The sequence below is a fragment of the Anopheles coluzzii genome, chromosome X, assembly GCF_943734685.1.
Source record: "Anopheles coluzzii chromosome X, AcolN3, whole genome shotgun sequence".
Lineage (NCBI taxonomy): Eukaryota > Metazoa > Arthropoda > Insecta > Diptera > Culicidae > Anopheles > Anopheles coluzzii.
In genome coordinates, this window is record NC_064669.1 from 8854738 (window position 1) to 8875212 (window position 20475).

The 20475-nt window shown below is 48.1% G+C and overlaps 2 protein-coding genes across 6 annotated transcripts in view; both read right to left on the bottom strand.

The window, feature by feature from the left end:
• Positions 1–20475, bottom strand: part of LOC120958277 (ephrin type-B receptor 4b) — a 261361-nt gene that overhangs the window by 215952 nt on the left and 24934 nt on the right. The window lies entirely within an intron of this gene.
• LOC120956520 (uncharacterized) overlaps positions 8313–20475 on the bottom strand; it is a 91913-nt gene continuing 79750 nt past the window's right edge. For all 5 annotated transcript variants that reach the window (XM_040378050.2, XM_040378058.2, XM_040378040.2 and 2 more), the window contains 6 exons: positions 19146–19517; positions 16272–17312; positions 16070–16193; positions 14029–14174; positions 13574–13949; positions 8313–11971 (listed from right to left, as the gene is read on the bottom strand). In XM_040378050.2, the coding sequence (XP_040233984.2) occupies positions 10572–11971; positions 13574–13949; positions 14029–14174; positions 16070–16193; positions 16272–17312; positions 19146–19517 (3459 nt within the window). In that variant the 3' untranslated portion in view covers positions 8313–10571. The remainder of the gene's footprint in view (positions 11972–13573; positions 13950–14028; positions 14175–16069; positions 16194–16271; positions 17313–19145; positions 19518–20475) is intronic.

A 20475-nucleotide genomic window follows, 5' to 3' on the forward strand; every position in this document is an offset into this window, starting at 1 on the left:
TCAAACAGAACACACTCGACACTTCCTTTCCACAACAGCAGCTCGGGAGATTCAGCAGCGTCCGATCACCGTTGCGGCGTACCGCGATCACCGGCAATGGTTGCTGTACTGACGAAAGACGGCTCGGTTTCGGCTCGTTCACCAACCGTTCGTCACGTTGTTCTCACACTTCTACGCGCATCACTCTACCTTCCAGTACAAACACAAATCAACCCATTTTTCTAACCTCGCTCATAACGCTCGAGCGTGTAGTAGTGGACACTACTAACAGTCAAAAATTGGATCGCTTGGATGTATTGTTTCGTGTGTGCGTGTTTGGTTTTCATGCGTTAATCAAAATTTTAATCATTATTGCTTTATCTTTCGCTCTCGCTCAGTAGTGCGCCCATACCATTGTGTTCGCTATCGCTCTTCCCTCTCACAGTACACGATTCAGACTGTTTTCGTTTGCTCGCCACTAACCACCACTACCTACTGTTTTTTGTTTGCGACAATCGGTAGGTCCAAATAGGTCAATTCGCTTGGGTGAAATGGGCAATTGGAAATGGTGAAATGGTTGGAGGAAGCACGCAGCAAGGACAGGGGGGGGGGGGGGGAAGAGCCAACACCATTCGCCATTTCATCAAACCATCGCCGAGTGCTTCACCCTTTCCGTTCACAGCACCAGCGCGCACTCACACAACGATCGCATGAAACAGGTCGCCCGAACCGTAATCACCCGAAGCTCAATCTACTCAATCTACTCACACAATCGCATCCATCGTTATCAATCGCTGTGCTACCGTGTAACCTGCCCTCCCGTTTGCCACGCCGCTGGGCAGTGCTCTGATCGCTCATCGAACACGCTCGGGTCTTACAGGACTGCGTGCGTGTGAAAAGGCTCAAATGCTTTGGAATAGAAAACAACGGTCAATGGCAAACTGGAAACGAATATTCTGTTCTGTTCTGCTCATCGCATTCGCCGTCGGTCTTCCTTTAAATTGACTTTGTGAAATATATGAATTCATATGAAAATATGAATTTAAGATTGCATACCTCGATGTCAATAATAGAGTATTGTTATAGCCAATTTGTCATTGCAGTTTAGTTATCGGTTTTCGTTAAGTTTCACTTTGGCGTTTTAAACCCTCAATTAGGCACAGGTCAGTTATATTCTAGTCTGCTAAATAATAGGACCAATTATGTGACTCGGGTGTTAGAGCAAAAATGTGTCAAAAATACTGATTTTATAATATGATTCGTGTGAGACATATCGAATTGTCTCTCATTTGACAATTCTAACTGAACGAAGGACATTTGCATCATCTGACTCAAACGAAGACCGATTTTGTCCAACAGCTTTCCGTCAGATTAAATCTACGGAAAGCGTTTTGCTGTACGGTTTTACTACTTATTTTATACTTCTAAACCACATGAATTGCATGTTATTACATTCAGATTGGTCCATTGAAAGAACGATACCATACGTGAAAATAATTAATAACAAATAAATAATAACAAACAAAGCCATTTCAGATCAATTTGGTAGCAATGTATCGTGTTAACGAAACCCATTTTCAATGAAATTAGAAAAGTCGGGCGTAATTGGGATTGTCTTAGAAAATGTGAGGCTCCATTGTGAGGCGCCCCATAACAACTAACAAGTTTGTTTCTTTCCTGGTAATTCTTGTTGGACAATGCATTATCTTCTTCTTCTTATTTGTCTTTGTGGAGCAGGGTGTATTCTTCTATTCCCTAAACATGTATGTTTTATAGAGGCATAGTCGAAGATATACTGCTCTGAGTAGGTCCTGCATGTATAATGCCGACAACTAATGTATTTGAGTAGCTTAAAAATTATTTAAAAAAAAAGTTATTTTACCTAATTATTGTTATTTACATAACACGCAAACAATTCCTTTAAAGCCTTTAACACAATAAAGCCCAAGACAATCCCGAGTACGCTGGATTCAAACTTGACAATAGGAGATTCATTCCTTACCAGACCAGAATAGAGTTAACAGTGTCGAATTGAGGGTTGAACGACGCCACAGTGAATTGTGAATCGAATTGTACAGCAACGTTTGCTGTGTCTCCGGTATCTTGCTCGATGCTTTAGCCTACCTTGCGATGTGCGCTCAGAGCCGCCTGCCCAAGCGTGTGCTTTCGTCATTCCGTATCATCCCACGTATCACGTTGATACTCCTTCCATTCGCTCACCTCCTGTCACATTTGTCTTACCTGTGGACACGTTTTCTCTTTCTCTTTTCTCTTTCTCTTTCTCTCTCTTTTTCTCTTTTCTTTGCTTTGTTTCGTGCGTGTGTGTGTGTGTGATAACTTTACCCATTTTTGTTTGTCCATTTATCACTCATTTCATCTCCATTGTACAATTTTCAAATTGGCTCTCTCTCTCTCTCTCTCCTGCTCCTACGATTTCATTCACCTGGCACTACGTATGCGAATTGGAATTTTGAAATTGCTATAACGCACACTCTCCTTGTACACACACACACACACACACACCTAAACACACTGGCACCGATTCACGCAACGGAAAATCCTTCCAACGCATCACTTACAATAACAACAACCAAAACAAAATAAAACACACATACACACTCACGCGCCTCATTGTTGCGCCCCCTTCATTGCTGCGCGGTGTTGCGGTGGGTGGGAAGAGTCGATCTCGATTCACCGGACGACCTCCTCTTTTTGTTGTAACTCGTTTGCGCAGGACCAGGATCTGTCACCACCACCAGCCGGTGGTACCGGGGGTGAGCGGAGGGCCCGTACCATACCCGCTCGTGTCTGCCGGGCGCAGGGAAAGCAGACCGCGCAGGAGGAGGCAGAGGAGGAGGACGAGGAGGACGAAGAGGAGGAAGACGAAGAGGAGGACGAGGACGACGGCGTTCGGCGTCGCACGACCTTCGGGTTGGGCGACGAGGGCGACGACGAGGGCGAAAATGACTCGGAGGAGGGCGGGCAGCAGGCAGCCGCACTGCAGCCCCCGGCCACCGCCAGTCAGCCGGACCAGCCGATGCAGCAGCGGCGCATCCGCAGGCTGAGGTCGCGCGGCCGCAGCGCCAACTACCAGCGGCGGTATCGGGCGCGCGGCACGGCCGAGATGACGTCACCGGCAGCGACCGGGTCGGGCTCGCCGCCGGACAGTGCGGGCCGGCGGTGCCGCCGACCCACACCCATGCCCGCCGACGACCAGCAGCAGGAGGAGGAGGAGGAGGAGGAGGAAGACGTTGGGGTGGAGTACGCCGTGCTGCTGCCGGACTCGTTCGCGGTGCTCGACTCGCCCTACTGGTCGCCGGCACAGTGAGCCGCGCGTGGAGTCACCTCTTAGCACTAAGCGCTCAAGACGTAGTGTTCTCTAGCGCTCACCGAGGTTCGTCGCTTGGTGCGCGGTTTGACGCGGTCTGACAGCTGTTGGTAGATGAAGGTTTGAATTGGCGGTTACGGCTCTCTCTCTCTCTCGGGGCAGGTCGAACGCCCACGGTAGGGATAGGCGGGAGCATATCTCCTAGTAGCGCTAGTAGTACCGGACGTGGGGGTGTACTAAGTGTGCTTGTGGTTGGGTGCGTCCTCCATTGTGTTCCACCCGCATCCTCCTCGCGAGAGTGGTTTTTGACGCTAGAGTTGTTGGACGGACGGAGCCACGACGGCACGATTTTGGTGGAGTTATCGACACTTTGTAGCTTGTAGAATAGCTTTGGAAGGTTTTAGGGGGTAAGAGCCCGACGGTAGAGCCCTAGGCCCTGTGGGTGGTGGGTCCGGTGTGGCATTCATCGCCACCTACACCAGTGTAGCGCACACTGTAATCACACACACACACACACACACACACACACACACACACACACTCAAAAACACGTTCTCTATCTGTCTCAATGACACTCTGACGTACACATATGAACACAGCCACCCATAGGGAAAGAGGAAGCAGAAGAAGAAAAAAAAAGAAGACAGGAGAAGAAAAAGAGAACAAACAAAAAATCATACAGCGAAAAAAAAAACAAGATATGTACTGCCAATAGTGAAGTAAGAACTTGATATTCTTTCTCTCTCTAGTGTATATCTGCAGACACACCCACACATACACAATCACTTGTTGTGCGATACTAGCTGTCTTAGTAGCTTAGTACATTTCGCTCTCCTCCACTCCTCTGTAGCTCTGTTTCTCCTCTATAACACACACGACAACAACAGCAACAACAAAAACACACACACACACACTCACACTAATACTTTAATCACGGTTTTTACTCCTGTGGACCACGCGCGTTGCCTACGTGGGGAGTGTAGGCTAGGGAGGTTGAATTTGCAAGAGTGAAAATGGAGGAAATGGAAAACAGAGGAAAATAGTTTACATTGATAGAAAGAGAGAGATAAGAGGAAGAGAGAAAGAGAGAGAGAATAAGAGGAAAAAAAAGAACGGAGAAGCAACAGCATTCGGCTGGTCCAAAGGTTTACCGTTGTGTCCTTTTTGTTGGGGCAATTGTTACCGTACCAAATGGCACACGTGGGGGAGGTAGTGGCTGACAAAAAAAAAACACACAAAAACAAAAGCAAAACTAGCGGCAAATATCTTGGTAGCCAGTGTTTTCAACAAGCCGTTTCATATCGTAGAGCCAACCTTGTAGAGCAGGATTTGCAACAAACAAAACAAAAAAACCTAAGGAAGTAAATGCCTCACTCACACACACACACACACACACACACACACACACACACACACACACACACACACAGTCTCATTTCATCGTCAACCCCTTTTTGTGGTGGTGATTGGAAACAGCAACAGTGCGCACCATTTGTGTAGGATATTTGCAAATACAAAAGAAAGGAAAAAGAAAAAAATAAACAAACAAGGGCTGCTTGAAACGGGCACTGCGCTGCGGGAGAGTGTTAGACAGCACAGTCACATACACACATACACAAACATACAATTACAAAAGAAATACTACACATTATACAAACCACCCCCCCACCCCGACACACACACACACACATACACTCACAACACACACTAACACAATGCTTGATATTTCTGTACACTCTCCCCCATCCCTAGCTCTCTCTCTCTCTCTCTGGCAGTGGTGAGGGAAAATGATTTTTACATTACCAAAACGAAACGACAACAAAAACAATCAAATTAAACATGTTTCTAGTTGGAATAGCATTTCTTATAATATCGTTGTACTACTACTACTACTACTACTACTATTACTACTACTACTACTAAATTTGAAGTATAGGAATGTGTTGAACCAAGAAGATGAAATGAAAAGAAGAAGAAAAAAATAGGGAGACAAAAAACACACAAACACACCAACTTTGTGTACGTGTGTGAGTGTGTGTAAGTAATTTCAAGTCATTATTAGCGTAGGCATGCGTGCAGGCGATTTGGGGCGGGGTGGCATTCAGTGGGTGTTGTTGTTTTTGTTTTGTTTTTTGCTCTCGAAAAAGGTTTCCACTCCAATTGAATGATTCGTGAAGGGGGGGGGGGGGGGGGGGGGGGGGGGAACGGGAAAGGCAAAAAAAACCGGATGGATAATCAAATGTTGCGTGTGCGTGTGTGCACTACTAAACACAAGAAAAATTTACTAAAACAACAAAAAAAACCAAAAAAAACACTTAAACTTAAATTAGAACAAGCAAAAAAAAAAAAAACGGACAATTGTTTCGATGAGCAAAAACAAAACTCAAAGAAAGAAAACTGTGAGCTGCTGCGTTGGTAAAAACGGATGTGAAATTTTGGTAGTTTTTTTTTTGTAAACCGGAACCGGAAATGCCTGGACCAAACAAACAAACGCCGCAATAGATTGGATTGATCGATTGACTAATTGTGAGCGGGTCGAGCATCCGCAAACGTTTTGAAGTTCGTTTACGGGGCGACACACGGGCCGTATTATAAACGAACCGACGCAGATGAATGAAATCAAACTGAACTAAACAAAAACTCAATGTAACAAAGCAAAACAACGAAGAGGACAACTAATATGAAAATTCGAGGAGAAGAAGTAGGCAAATAAGGAAGAGTAGGGGGAAGAAAAGAAAGTAAACAGAACGGACAAAAGAGGAGCGAAAAAAAAACATTAAACAAAAACAAAACTAGTCAAAAGGGAGATAAACAGCACGATCGACAGAGGGAGGACGATCGGTGAGTGTCTAAAGCTAGTGATATTAAATGAACCACAAACACACAACACACATAATTACAAACACAAAGACACACATACCAGACCACTAACACAACACCAGTAGTGATGCTCTCTGCTCTCTCTCTTCATCCCTTCCACCCTCTTCCGCCACCCATTCCTCACTTCCGCTTCTATTTTTCAAAAGTGTTAAACCAAGCGGAAACCCCGTTGGCCGTCCCGGTTGAAGCTGGTGGAGCGTGTGGGGAAAGGGTGTCAGAAAACAGTTTAGTGTTAGTTTGTACGGCAAAATCACAAACAAACTGTGCAAATCGTATGCATGGAGGCAAACGAGAGAAAAACAACGAGTAGTGAACTAAAACCAATCAAAACATTCATAAATGATAGAAAAAAGCGATATAAAGAGAGAGAGGGATACACCAACGGTGAATATGGGAGGGGAGGAAAAGCTGTTTGAACAAAAAAAAAAAAAAACACAGGAAGAACGCACAAGACAAATGTCGTGAAACGTAAAGGTGATCTCCCTGTCCCGCCTCCTCTCATTACATATTGTCTGTGTGAATGTGTGTGTGTAGGAAAGTAGAAAGAGAAAATCACACACACACACATACAGAGACACGCAAAACTAAACATCTGTAATAATAGAAAAAAAACTAAAACTGAAATAATCAACACCCCTACCCCCTTCCCCCACTGAATCTATTTCCTCCCAAAAATTTGAAAAACTGCAAACATACAAAAAAGGAAACAAAAAAAAAACAAACCAAATCTCTCATTCTGTTCTGCAATGCTTGGTAGTATTGTGTAGAGCGTCCGAAACCAAACACTTTCCCAATTATTAGAAGAAAAAAAAACATAAAAGACAGGACTTAGTAAACCGTGGTAAGTATGGCATCTGTTCTGTGGTTTTTAAACAACGTTTCATAATGATAGCCACGCATTAGTTTTTTTTTAATTTTCTGAACTCAAGCTGAACGTATATGGATGATCTATCGGACAGTATACTTTCTACTTAACAGCACGTACCATGACCCGGTCAAGATTATTGGGGACAGGGGGTCGCAAATTTACAATTTTCGCGTTACGTAATTTATGGATGATGCCTTACGATACTTTCCATTTTAGTCCAAGCTAATAGCTTTCCGATTGGAGAGAAAGGATGCTGTTCTTTTAAAAATAGAAAAAAAGAAAATAATATTTTTTGATCCCACACCAAATAGTTGTCTTGAATTTTGATTTTTTTTATGTTCATTACTTTGAGGATATACCTTCGGATCATTTTCACAAATATGTTGGCAGTCCAGATTGTTTGTTTTGTTTTTCTTATTCTACAGGTTTCCAAAAAAACAGGCTTATTAGATTGACACAATTGAATAGTCAGTTCTACATTCTGGCTGATGTATCCGAGTAGGAATCAATCCCATCAGATTTTAAACTCTGACCCTGTAGTCGAGCTTCCGCCATAGGATCATTATTCCTAATACCTTTCACTTTAAAGTTCAAAGTTCCTTGCAGTTGATCGTACCCCGATTCTTGCATCAATAATTAGATCAGTTTTTTTTGTTATTCAACTTTAGATTTAGCGTACATCAAATGATGTTTTAGGATTCGGGCTCAATAGATAACCTGCTTCTTACCCATCCTTATCAGACGTGCAGTGAATGGCCATTTATGACGGAAATTCTTGCTTCTTCTTATTTGAGACAATAGAGCCACCAACGTTGTTGGCTTAGGCCTGCTTTAGCCGGTAATAGTTGGATTAACCAGTTGGATTAAATAGTTTGAATCTAATAGGTTTTAATTTAAAGATACGCTTTGAACTGCAGGCCGGTTTTGTTACGTCCTGCGTTGGCTAGTCGATCTGCTATTTCGTTTCCGTGAGCATCCGCAGGTGACCGCCAACTGGATGTGTTTTACTGGAGCTATTTTTTTTAACTGGAAGTTAGCTAATTGGAGTGATTTTCAGTTAAAAAACACATAAATGTCAAAACATGAAACTTCCGGAATCTTACGAAGCGAAATTCCTAGCAAATGTGCAATTTTATGAACAAAAAAGCAATTTTTCTCACAAATTCAACTTCTCAGTTAGCGATCACCTGCTGTATAGCAAACTATGCTGTGATATTGACACACACGCTCGCTACGCGAAGCGGCAGAAAACTGAAATCGTGTCACCGTGTTTTTTATTTAATTTTTTTTTTATTAATTTTTATTAGCAATTAATATCACTTCATCCGCTGTGTGAATGCCGCTTCATGTTTGTTGATTTCGTTTCGTTTGCTGCATAATTCTCGTTTTTTTTTTTGTTTGTTTGTTACCTTACACTAGCCCCAATCAGATTTCCAATTCTGTCCGAAAAAACAAAGCAAAACAAAACAATAATTCAGTTTTGCCAATAATGTTTGGCAGACCCCCCCCACCTCCTTCCCCCAGGCGTCTTTCGGGCATATCGTTGATGCGTAGTTGTGTAGCGAAGAAAGCTTGCTCGCTCGCTAGCAGCCAGCATCGGGGTTCGTATCCTAATCTCGAATTTAAATCTCTTTTTCTTCTTCCTCTCTATTAGCCAATCATTTTACCCGCCGCCTCTAATGCATACCCTAAAAGCTCCTGTGCCAATACTGCGGGGTTTCTCGTGTGTTTGTTTTGCTTTTTTTTTCTTTCTTTTTGTTCTCGCTGCAACGGGGGTTGGGTGTGCGCAAGCTCGCTTTTCAATGTTTGCTTTGCTACATTTCTTTGCTAAATGAGTGTTTTGCTTTGTTTCAGTCGAAACGCTTACAGTTACAGTTCTTTGTTTCGCTCTCAGCAGGCTTGTTCTCGTGTTTGCTTCACCACAGTGCACGAAGAAGAGGAAAAATGGTAAAAAAAATGAAAACAAGAAAGTAGTAGTTAATAGTAAAGCAATTGGGTTGCTCCACCCTTAAAAGTGGTTTACATTGTACATAGACACATAGACCGGCACACAAAACACATATCGATACACTGAAAAAAAGACACATAAATACGTACACACATACACACACGCACACATAGACAGATTGATTGTTGCATTGGCGTACACCAACTGCAGGGGAAAGAAAGGACACATTGCTTAACACAAATCGCACGCACACACACACACACACACACACACACACGCACACAGTGTCATTAGTTTCAACACACACGCAATTGTTTGTCAAGTGGGGCTGATGGAGGGGTTTGAGGATGGTGTGTATAAACATTCAAAAACAAATGGGAAAACTGGAAACGAAAAGGGAAAAGCTATAATCGGAAATATGATGCACATACACTATGCACACGAACGCACGACACAAACCGGCACACACAAGCACACACGCACACACAAACATCTACAGTTACGTGTAATTTGGCGAACAGATTTAAAAGAAGCCAAAAAACAACAACATAAGCATTAAAATAAACCTTTTCTTATAGGAAAAAGAGACAAAAGCACGGTGGCTGGCGAAAGAGATAATAGCAATAATAGATAAAAAAAAACAATAACAAATGGGACCCCCTCCCGGGGGCTTCTAACTGCTACACAATGCTTTCTCTCTCTTTCTCTCTCTCTTTCTCTCTTACTAATTTTGTATCTTGTTCCATCCAAATTCGTGTTGAAGCCTACGCGCGGGGAGTTTGTTTTTTGTCGCTTTCAATTTTTTTCTTTTTTTTTTTTACACAATAATTATCACAATTTTGATTTCGCCAACCGTTGCAACCGGCTGTGTGTATCATGCTGTTTTCTCGCCACACGGTTTGGTTTCTGCCAAATTATAGTGTATCTACGTATGTGTATGCGGCGTGTGTGTGCTCGGTTCGCAAAATTGTGGGTCTGGTGTCTTGGGATGAGTGCGCATTGTTCGGGTCCTTCTTCTTCTTCTTCTTCTGACGCTCTCTTTACAGCTTTACAGCCCTTAGATGCTACCGTTACAAGTCCTTAAAGCTACGGTGTATATAATTTGTATGCGTATGCACTTTGCCTGTTCGCGCTTGTTCCCTCTCCTTATGTTGCTGCTACTGCTACTATTGCTACTACTACTGCTACTACAGCTACTTTCTCGAGTCGTTTCGAACTTCGAAAACAAACAATTTCGTCGTCATTTCGTATGTGGACTGGTGGTCACCATCTCTCGCTTGTTCTCTCTCTTTTCGCTCCTGTTTTTTTAAATCTTCTCCAACATTGCACAATGAAAGTACTTAACCAAGCACAATTCCGGGGGAGCGGGGAGTTAAGTTGGTGTGGGCTTATCTTTTGTATATAGGTGTGTGTGTGCTCTATTCCCTACACTACTACTACTACTACTATTACCCTTACGCTGCTAGACCAGGTGGTGTTCGAAATCTTTCCAATTCTACGTTCTAACACAGGAAACCACACACACACACACACACACACACACACCGACACCGACGTCAAGAAGAGGTTCAGTTCTGTGGCACTGGGCAGCAACCCGGCCCCGCGATGTGCTCCCGGTGCGGATGGTGATGGTGGTGGTGGTGGTGGTGCTGGGCGTTCAGTTTGTTCGCGTAGTAATCGTGCGTGCCGCCGACGGTGTGCCGGCGCCGGATCGAGCGGCTCCCGACGTGGCGCCGCTGGCGTCCCCCGCCGCCGCTCGCTGCCGGCGGCGGTGCGGCCGGCGTCAGTATGATTTGGGGGCCGCCGCCGCCGCCGCCGCACGGTTGCTGCTCGCCGCAGCTGCTGCTGTCGTTGCCGGCGGGCGTCGGGCCGCTCGGGTGCACCGCACAGGTGTCGTGGATCTGCCGCCGCCGGTTAATGTTTTTGTCCGTCTTTTCGTCCTTGGTGAGGGAGAAGCGAGACCGAAGGCTGCCGATGGTGGTGCCAGCGTTGTGATTGTGACAGCTCGTGCTGTTGTTGTTGTTAAGGTTGTTGCTAATGTGCTGCTGCTGCTGTTGCTGTTGCTGCTGCTGCTGCTGCTGCTGATGCTGGCAGCAGTGGGGCAGCGGGGCCTGGGACGAGTGGGAGGTCGCCGGCAGGCCGTGGTGCGTGCAGCAGCAGTCGGCCGCCTTCGGCGACTTGTAGTTGAGCGAGAGCGACCGGTTCAGGTTGAACTTGCGCTCGAGATTGTTCGCCTTCCGCTCGAGCTGCGTCAGGATGCGGTTCATCTTTTTCAGCTTCTCCGTGTCGATGCGGTAGGTGGCCGCGGTCAGCTTTTCGCGCGGATTGCTCGTCGTCGAGGTGTCCGTTTCGTCCGAGCTGAGCGACGCGTTGCGTTGCCCCGCCTTGCCGACGACGGCCGGTACCGGCTGCTGCTGCTGCCCATCGTCGTCCTCCTCGTGGCCGTCCACACCGGCACCAACGCCAGCACCGGCGTCGAGCGTCGCATCGGCCTCGTTGACCAGCGTCAGGCAGCTGTTGGTGGTGCTGGAGTTGATCGTGCCGCCACTGTCGATCGATTTCTGCGAGTGGGCGGTCAGCGCCTTCTTCAGCTGCTGCTGCTTGGCCGGGGTCGCCGCCAGCGGCACTACAGCTCCACCATCCTCATGATTGTTGTTGTTGTTGTTGACGGCACCTGGTGCCGGCAGAGTGCGGGCCGGCTTGGACCGGCCCTGTATCAGCGGCCGCTCCGGCGACTCGTCCGCGTACGGGATGTTTTCGCCGAGCGTGAGCGGCCGGGGCGAGCGCCCCCCCATGTGGCTCCACTGCTGGTGCAGCGAGTGGTGCCTCCCGCCGCCGTACCCGGGCTGCTCGCTGCCCCCACTCTCACTCTCCAGCGCCTGGTCCCGGTCGGAGTCGACCGAGGAGTCGCGCAGCGAGCGCAGCTTGTTGTCCAGCGCGATCGTCACCGTCTTCAGCGACATCGATCCTGTGAAGAGGGAAACACCGCGGGGAGGGAGGCAACGGGAGATAAAGAGAGAGAAAGAGAGAGAGAGAAGATAAGAACAAAAAAAACCGTTAGCAAAGCGCGATCTGCATGCCTGCCGGGTACTCCTACCTCCTTTGGCGCCCTACAAACGACGCCTCAAGTAGGTCAGTGTTGGAGCAAAACAACAAAACAAAAAAACGGGAGGAAAAGAGAGAGAAAGAGAGAGAGAGAGAGAGAAAGAGAGAGAGAAAGAACACACAAAAAAACAGACAACAAACGACACATAGAGGGCATCAAAATCAACGGACAAGCATCAACGGTAGTAGACAGTGGTAGTGGTAGTAGTAGTAGTGGTTGTAGTAATTTGTTGCGAACAGTGTAAAAGCGAAAAGGTTTGATTGGAGGGTTAAGGAAATAGGATGGAATGGAAGACTTGTATGTATGTGTGTTTTTGTATTAAAATTGTCGTGAGTGTTTGTGTAAGTATTTTGATTAATGGAGCAAGAAAAAGAGAGGGCAAAAAATGGAGTTAGACACATTAGGATGAGCCCCCAAAGGGCTTCAAATGTTTCAAAACCATTTCGTGCTGTGAGTAAACGTTCAAACACAACGCACATTCACAGCCTTGCTTGAACGGTTCAAGCTTTTTTGAAGAAATATCATTCGCTTCGTTTAAAAAAAAAACACGAAATTAGATTAGCACTATTAGTCGTCGCCTCACGGCTTCGGTTAGCGAGCGTAGGTTTGTAGCAGAATCGAAACAAAGTCAGGACAAAAATAGCAAAACACAACAACGAAAAAAAAAAAAGACTGCATGCGTCGCGCGCTCGGCCAGGCAGCTAAATGTGACGAGGAAACGTTAGTGGAATGGCGCTCGCGCAAACCATGCACATATGGCCAGGCGCATGTTCCCAGCAAAGCGTGGGAATTGAGCAAGAGATTTAAATACAAAAAAAGAAACAAGAATAAATCCTAATATGCAAAAGGAGCAACAGCAACAGCAGCAGTAACAGCACACGAATGCACGAACGGGTTGGTCTAGTTTTGTTTACCGGCACAACCTGTGGCCCTCGCCAATGTTTCATCGGCTTGCTGCGGCTGGTGGTGGTGGTGGTGGGTTGATTGGGTTCGACAGCCACCCCGATGCCTCGATGCCAGCGGATCACGTAGCGGAGGGATCGCTTTTTTTGTGTGTGTGTGTGCAAAAAGCGACTGCTCGGATCGGTCGAGTGCTCGATGGGTGGCATCGTGCCGGAAGGAAATCGTCTCCTTTCTCGCTTGGCTTCATTTAATTGCGCATATGTGCGTGTGTGTGAGTGTGAGTGTGAGTGATGGTAGAACGGTCAGGGATGCTCCCCAAAGGAATCCAATGAAGGGGATGAAGGGTTACAGAGCGAACGCGAGAGACATACGACCAGACGATGGGGCAAGCTTATGCTTAACAGGATGTCGGGAGGGGGGAAGTTTGGACACTCGGTGCAAAACGAATATAGAAAAGTATATGTATGTGTGTGCGTGTGTGCGTGTTGTTGGTGGATGTCCGCCACTAAGACCAGCGGGGTAGGTACGGTCCGGTTGGTGGGCCGCCGCCCCAGCGCTTACCGTTGTCGGCGAAGGCACTGTCGTTCGAGTCGTCCTCGGACGACCGGTTTAATACTGATGACGCGTCGTCATTGCTCTGGCTGCTGTGGTGCCGGCTGCTGTGGTAGTAGTGGTGATGGTGATGGTGATGGTGGTGCAGCTGCATCAGGCTGTCCTCGGTCGGTGGCTCGCAGCCCGGCTCGGCGCTGCCGACCGAGCGGGTGCCGCGCGGTACCGGCACTGCCATCGGCCCCCCGGCGTCCGGCACGGTCTGGAGCGCTTGCTGGGAGCCGCCGGGCCCGGCCGCCGGTCCACCGTGCGACGTGCCCGGCCGCGGGCCCTGCTCCTGGTAGACGCGCTGGATGACGCGCGACGACTGCTCCCTCGATTCCGCCGACTAGCAACAACAAAAAAAAGAAAGAAGCAAATTAATAAACTGGCCACGAGACGGTCGAGCCCCTGCCTTCCCTCCTTACCGTAGTGCTGTCGAGCGAGAGCGTGTCGGGAGTGGTCGAGGACATGGTGCTTTTGCGCTGCGCCGTCCGGCGTATCTTGCGGTTCGCCGCCTGCACGATGTTGGCCACAAAGCCGGAGCTGCTCTCCTTCGGTGGATCCCGCAGCGCTGCAAAATGGGGCAAATGGGGTGCATGAGCCTTTTTGTTTTTTTGTTTTGTTTTTTTTTGTTGTGTTTTTTAATAAAGGTGAAGAGAGTTGGGCGGAGCTACAACGATTGCATACCAGTGATAAAACTGGGGCGAGTCATGAACATTCCAGCACAAATGCGTTACTTGCGTTGGCGTTGTAAATGCGCAACAGCCTATAATTTCGCACACTTTTGACCGACGAGAGCAATGCCAAAGGGCTCAAAATGGGTCACTGAGAAGGATTCTTACTCCATGTTTCGAGTGTACGTTTCCTAAAATCATGCCAAAGCTAGAGACCCCAAAAAGACGCCTCCCGGCACAAACGAGTATCGCTTAAAGTCCAATCAAATATCGACAAACGGGGACGTCTCTTGGGGACAGTTGGGTTTCCAGATGCGATATGCAATAAAAAAAAAATAATAAAAAAAAAATCGTGTGCGACAGTGGCAGTTTGCGTAAATTTGTCGCAGCAAAGTAGAATAGCTCAGAATGCGATTATTTTACCACGTTTCTGACAATAACCGACCTCAGTGGCTGTAATACATAAATGCAACAAATGTAACACGTGTAAAATTGCTCATTCTGTACCTGTAAAAACGATTCACTAGAGCGAAAGGTCAGTTAGTAGGAGTTTAGTTAGTGCTAGCTGTGGAAGGTGTTGGGATGTGAAGGATAAACAAACACAAAAAAGCTTTCACCACTGCCGGACACCGTTGCCATTCGAAGTAGCGAATGCGTTGTGTAAGAGCTTACCTTGCATCCTCAAAAAAAAAAAAAAAAAACAAACAAACAAACAAAAAATACCAACCTAAAAGGTGGCGCAAAGGTTCCACTGCATAGAAGCAGCAACCATTTCGTTTTGGTTTTGTTTTTTTGTCCAGGCAACTAAACTGTTGCAAGCCGAAGTAAAGAAGTAAACAGGCTCTCAATCGCCCACCAGCCACCAGCGCGCTCCTACCCGCCACATCTTACGGGCGCATTTTATTTGCACTCCAGGGCATTGGCATTTTTCGCATCCTTATTGGGGTGGTTGTGTGGTGCAGATTGTTTCTAAAGTTTTTTTTTTGTTTTTTTTTTTAGCTCGTGTGCTTTTGTTTTCAAAGTGCAAAAAAACGGGGGATAAAAAGTGCATATAACGACGGGATTGTAATCCATCTTAGTGCTACAATGTTGTGGTGTTGTGGTGCGCTCTTTTACTCTACATCTGCAAAACCACTGGAAGGGATGCAATTAAATCTTTCTCGCAACTCTTGCACGCATGCCTTTTGTTGTGGATTTTCGATACATTTCGATTGTACGGTCAATTTTTCTAAAAAAAAAAAACGTTTTCTAGGACCTTTGGGCCTAATGGCTAACCTATTTGCGCTATTTGTACTAACGGATTTGGTGTTCTGTTTGCTCCTTCTGATCGATTTTGTCGTGGCATTTGAATTACTTTTTGGGTGTTTGCTGTGGCAAATAAATATATAGATGGCACACGAAACTTTGCATGACACAGTGCTGTGTGTGTGTATAGATACTACAATTGCGTAATAAGAGAGCGTGGTAGAGCCACGATACTTGGCAAGAAGGGAGAGAGAGAGAGAGCGAGATTCGCATAAGCGCGTGCGGCGCTTTTAATACTACAAAGGAACGCATTTCCTGTGAATGTGCCACGCGGTGGCGCACTCTGTTGCAATACGCTGTAGCGCCATTTGTTGCGTAACGCTATATATATGTATATGTGAAGTGTGTAAAAATGAAGGATGTATATGGTCCAAGATGCGAGACTGCGGAAGCAGCTACTGCGGCTTCACGTCGTACGATCCGGAGCGCTTCCAGTGTATGCGCACGTGGAGCAGGCGCAGCAGGGCGCGCAGGAGCAGACACTTACGCTCGATTCTACCGGCATTCTCCAGCAGCAGCGAGGCGCCCGGCCCAGCGTCGGCCTCCGAGCCGGCCGCACTTTGCGCTTCCTCCGCGCTCGGCAGCAGCCCTTCCTCGAAAAAGTAGGCGTACTGGAAAGAGAAAAGCGGCGCCGCGTTAGACGATTACTGCACGGGTGGCAGGACGGGGGGTTTCAGTTCCATATTTACGTAGATGATGAGCACTTCGATGATCTGGCACTGGTGGCGCATGTCCATGACGGCCGACTGGATCGAGTCGCTGGTGCACCGGACGACCGACGGGCCGAACACGATCGCCAGGTTGCGCGGATCCATCAGGTTCGCCTCGCTGTGCGCGGTCACCAGCACCAGGTGGCGCATCAGGTACTTGAGCGTCTCGTAGTTCATGCGCGGTATGCGCTCGAGCATCTGGCGCAGCGCGATCAGGCGCCGCTGGCCGCTCTGCTGGTCCGCGCTGATGAAGCCGCGGTACATCGCGTCCGGCAGCACCGGCTGGGGCAGGTTGCGAAAGAACGCCTTCAGCAGCGACGACACGACGTTCACGTCGTCCCAGCGCGGATCGTTCAGCGCCACCTCGTCCAGCCCGCGGTTGATCGTCTCGGTCAGGGCGGCGATCGCGGCCGTGTTGCCCGGGATGCGATAGATGCCCACCACCAGCAGCCCCTTCGACTCGACCACGCTGATGCACTTCTCCACCACCAGCGGCAGGAACCGGTTGCGGCTCGACACCGGGCACAGCTCGAGCGGCAGGCCGGTCGGCGCGTTGTCCGGCAGGTCGGCGGCCGCCGGCTGCCACTGCATCTTGCGGAACTTGGCCGCCATGATGCCCTTCCAGGTTTTCGACTTGGGCGAGCCGCTCTCCCGATCCGAGCTATCCTTCGCGCCGTGATGATGGTGATGGTGGTGCTGCTGCTGCTGCTGCTGTTGGTAGTGGTGGGGCGGTTGATGGTACGCCGGTTGATTGGAGGTGGACGCGATCGACTGGTCGGCACTGTCGGTCGGCGAGCTGCAGCCAGCCTGCGGCGTCTTGCGGCTCTTGGTGACCGGCGACTGGCCGGACGGGGAGCGTGACCCGAGCGCATACTTGCGCTGCGACTTGGCCGGCAGCACGGGCGAGTAGTCGTCGCCACTGTTTGAGCCGCCCACGCTTCCGCCCTGCACCTGCACGCTCGTTTGGGCTGCGATGCGCTGCGGCTCGGCCTGTTGCCCTCCACGTCCGCTCAGATAGTCCTACAAAGAGAGAGAGAGAGCGAAAGAACCACATTAGACACATCGTGATAGTACCCTTGGATGTTGATAGGATAGCTCTGTCGCACTCGGGTTCGCCACACTGCCAGCAGCACCAGCTCGCCCATCCGCTGCTGGACGCTGGTGTACGCGTACGCCACGTCCCAGGCCCGCGGGAAGTACTGCCGGATGATGGGCGCCGTCAGGATGAGGTCCATCGATGGACCGGAGAGTCACTGGACATAACTGCGACGCGACAGGTAGCGCATCCGCTTCAAGTGCGAAAAGCGCGACTCTCGAGTACTTTATCACACGCGCCTACCGCACACTCACACACGCCGCTCGTTATCGGGAGGCTCTCGTTATCGTGTGGCGTTTGGGTGTGTGGAGGCGGTTTCGCCAAAACCCGCCCTGCGGTGACAACACTGATAAGAGCCGTGGTCAACGGGGGAGAAACCATTGCACCCCTTATAGGTCTCCGTGCAGCCCACACACACACACACACACTCACAGCGAGATGGTGTGCCGGTTAACTGTGCTGCGGACAGACCTTATGGACACCTTGACGTCATACCTGCCCTAGGTCTTCCTGGACCCGCCTGGGCCAGCAGTATTCGGGCTTTTGGATACGTCCAAACAAAGTGCAAACTGTTTATTGGCTGCGGGCGATAAACAGTGCGTTCCAAAATGAGAGCTTCACAATTTTACAATTTTTTTAAAAATAAATACCGAGCACAATGTGTTCCACTGCCAACCCCTAAGGACTCATTTTCGACTAGCTTTTACAGACAGTTGCCGCTCTATTTGGACTCTAACTCAGGTATTTTTGTCTCTGGTGCATCAAGTTTTTAAAGCGCGCCATAATGTTTGCCTCGAAGGCATCCATTTTTGGACAGTGTGCATCAATATTGTTCTCTAAGGCATCAATTTTCAACTACAAGTCAATCGCTTTAGTTTTTTCAACTGTTAACGTTATGTTTGATACAGTGTGTTCCGAAATTACAGGGTTTTCCAAGTCAGTTTCAAATGTGCACATAATTATTCGCCGCATCCAAGATGTTTCCCAACAGTTGCAACAGTTAATTTGTTTCACAATGAATTTTCAGTCTCAACACATGATTTTCAACACATAACAAAGAACTGTCAAACTCAATCTTGATTGAGCCGTGTTGAAAATCATGCTGTAGAAATGAAAAATTATTGTGATGGAAATGAAATGTCAGATTGATGTGGATTGACATCTTGCATGCGGTGAATAACAATGTTTACATACGAAAGTGACTTAGAAAATGTTGTAGCTCAGGTGTAGCTATTTCACACAAAAAGCAATCAAATAACAGATTTTTTAAATATTTTTGTAATTCAATGTTACAGCTGTCGCCTCAAATATCTTATAAATTTATCATAATTTCTTCAAGAAGAGTAAGAAGATATTGACTTCCAATCAATAATAGGTGCGTTAGAGTCAAAAAAATTGATGCGCAATGTCCAAAATTGATGCCTAAGAGCCAAACATTGTTTTTTTTTTATGTTTTTCCAATAATTTTTTAGAATGACTTTCGGTATCAAAGCAAGTACACTATCACAATGCACAGATTGGATTTAAAGCATAGAATGGAGCAAAGATTTCGATAATAAAATGTGAGTGAGGCTAAAATTTCGCAGCGCACTGTAACAGTTGAACCGATCCAATAACATGTGCGTAGTAGGCAGTAGGTATAACCCACCACTGGGCGAGACAAAATGACTCACAAGTTCACAATGTTACTAAGCGTCCAAAAAACGACTGTGACATTAAACCAACAAAAAAAGAAACCTCTTCCTAACCCCACTTACCGGACTGTGAAGCTGGCCGGTGCTACCGCACACGAGCCGCAGCGACTCCATCCATCCCTCCATGTCGCCGTGGCTGTCCGCCTGCAGCAGCAGCTCCCGCTCCGACCCGGGCAGCCCGGCAGTGGACGCGCTACGTACGGACGACGCACAGGTGCTGCTGCCCGGGCCGCTGCCGCCCACCGTCGCCAGCCCGGAGGCGGACTGGGTGCGATGGACCTCGGCGTGGCCGCCGAAGCCGGCCGCAGCGGCCGCCTCCAGCGGACAGTACGAACCGGCGGCCGTGGTCAGCTTGAACACATTCTTGCGCTTCGTGTAGTTGCCCTCGGTGACGTGGAAGTTGGTCAGATCGATCGTACCGCATGGTTCCGGGCTCTGTAGAAAGGGAAGAAAGAAAGCGAAGGTGGGAAAAGCACCACAGAGCATTAGTACACTTGCAGTGGGTGTGAGGTTCTTCGGTCCCGTTTGAAGGGATGTAAACGATGACTCATCTAGCAGTGGTAACGAAACAGAAATGAAAACAATCGAACGATATTGACCCACGAGCCAGTTGAGTTCCAGCGGCGCAGACGCAACTTCCGCAGACCGGGCGCATTGCGCATCCAGTTGAGCAGGCGGGCCCCACCATGACCGGGGGTACTGCTGCCGGTGCCACCCGCCGGTCCCTCCGGTGCGGCAGCGCCGTTCGCTCCGCTCGGCGTGGGCCCGGCCGAACCGGCCCGGCTGCGCGGCTGCCGCGAGGCCGCGTTGGAGGGTCGCCGTTCCGCCAGCTCGTTCTCGCTGTAGTACGACAGCCGACCGCGCACACCGGCCCACTGCTGCTGCTGCTGACTGTGCTGCACCACTAGCTGTTGGTGGTCTTGACTCGGCAGATAATGAAGCGGAGGAAGATGGTGATGGTGGTGATGGTGGTGGTGATGGTAGGTAGAATTTACATTGAGCTGGTTCATTCTAGCCGGCGCAGACGACTAAATTTGTAACACGACGTCACCCAACACCGACCAACCAAACTCTTCAAAAAGTCGGATTTACTGCACTAAGATGTTCAGCGCACCAGCGTGATATTGCGACAAACACTTATACACTAGAGCACTTGCAGAAGGAATTTGCGTTCGATTGTTGGGGAAATATCTGAAGAAATTCCTAGTTTGGAAGCAAAGTCCTAAAGAATTAGTAAAACTGGCACAAAAATGTATTCTCACAAAATACCAATCCTCAGGTTTTCAAAATCCAACTCCAATGCCTGTGTTTCCAACGTCTGGAAGTTTGGCACTGATTTAATTATTCCAATTCAAACAACCATACAGCTGACAGTACACTAGAATCCAATGAA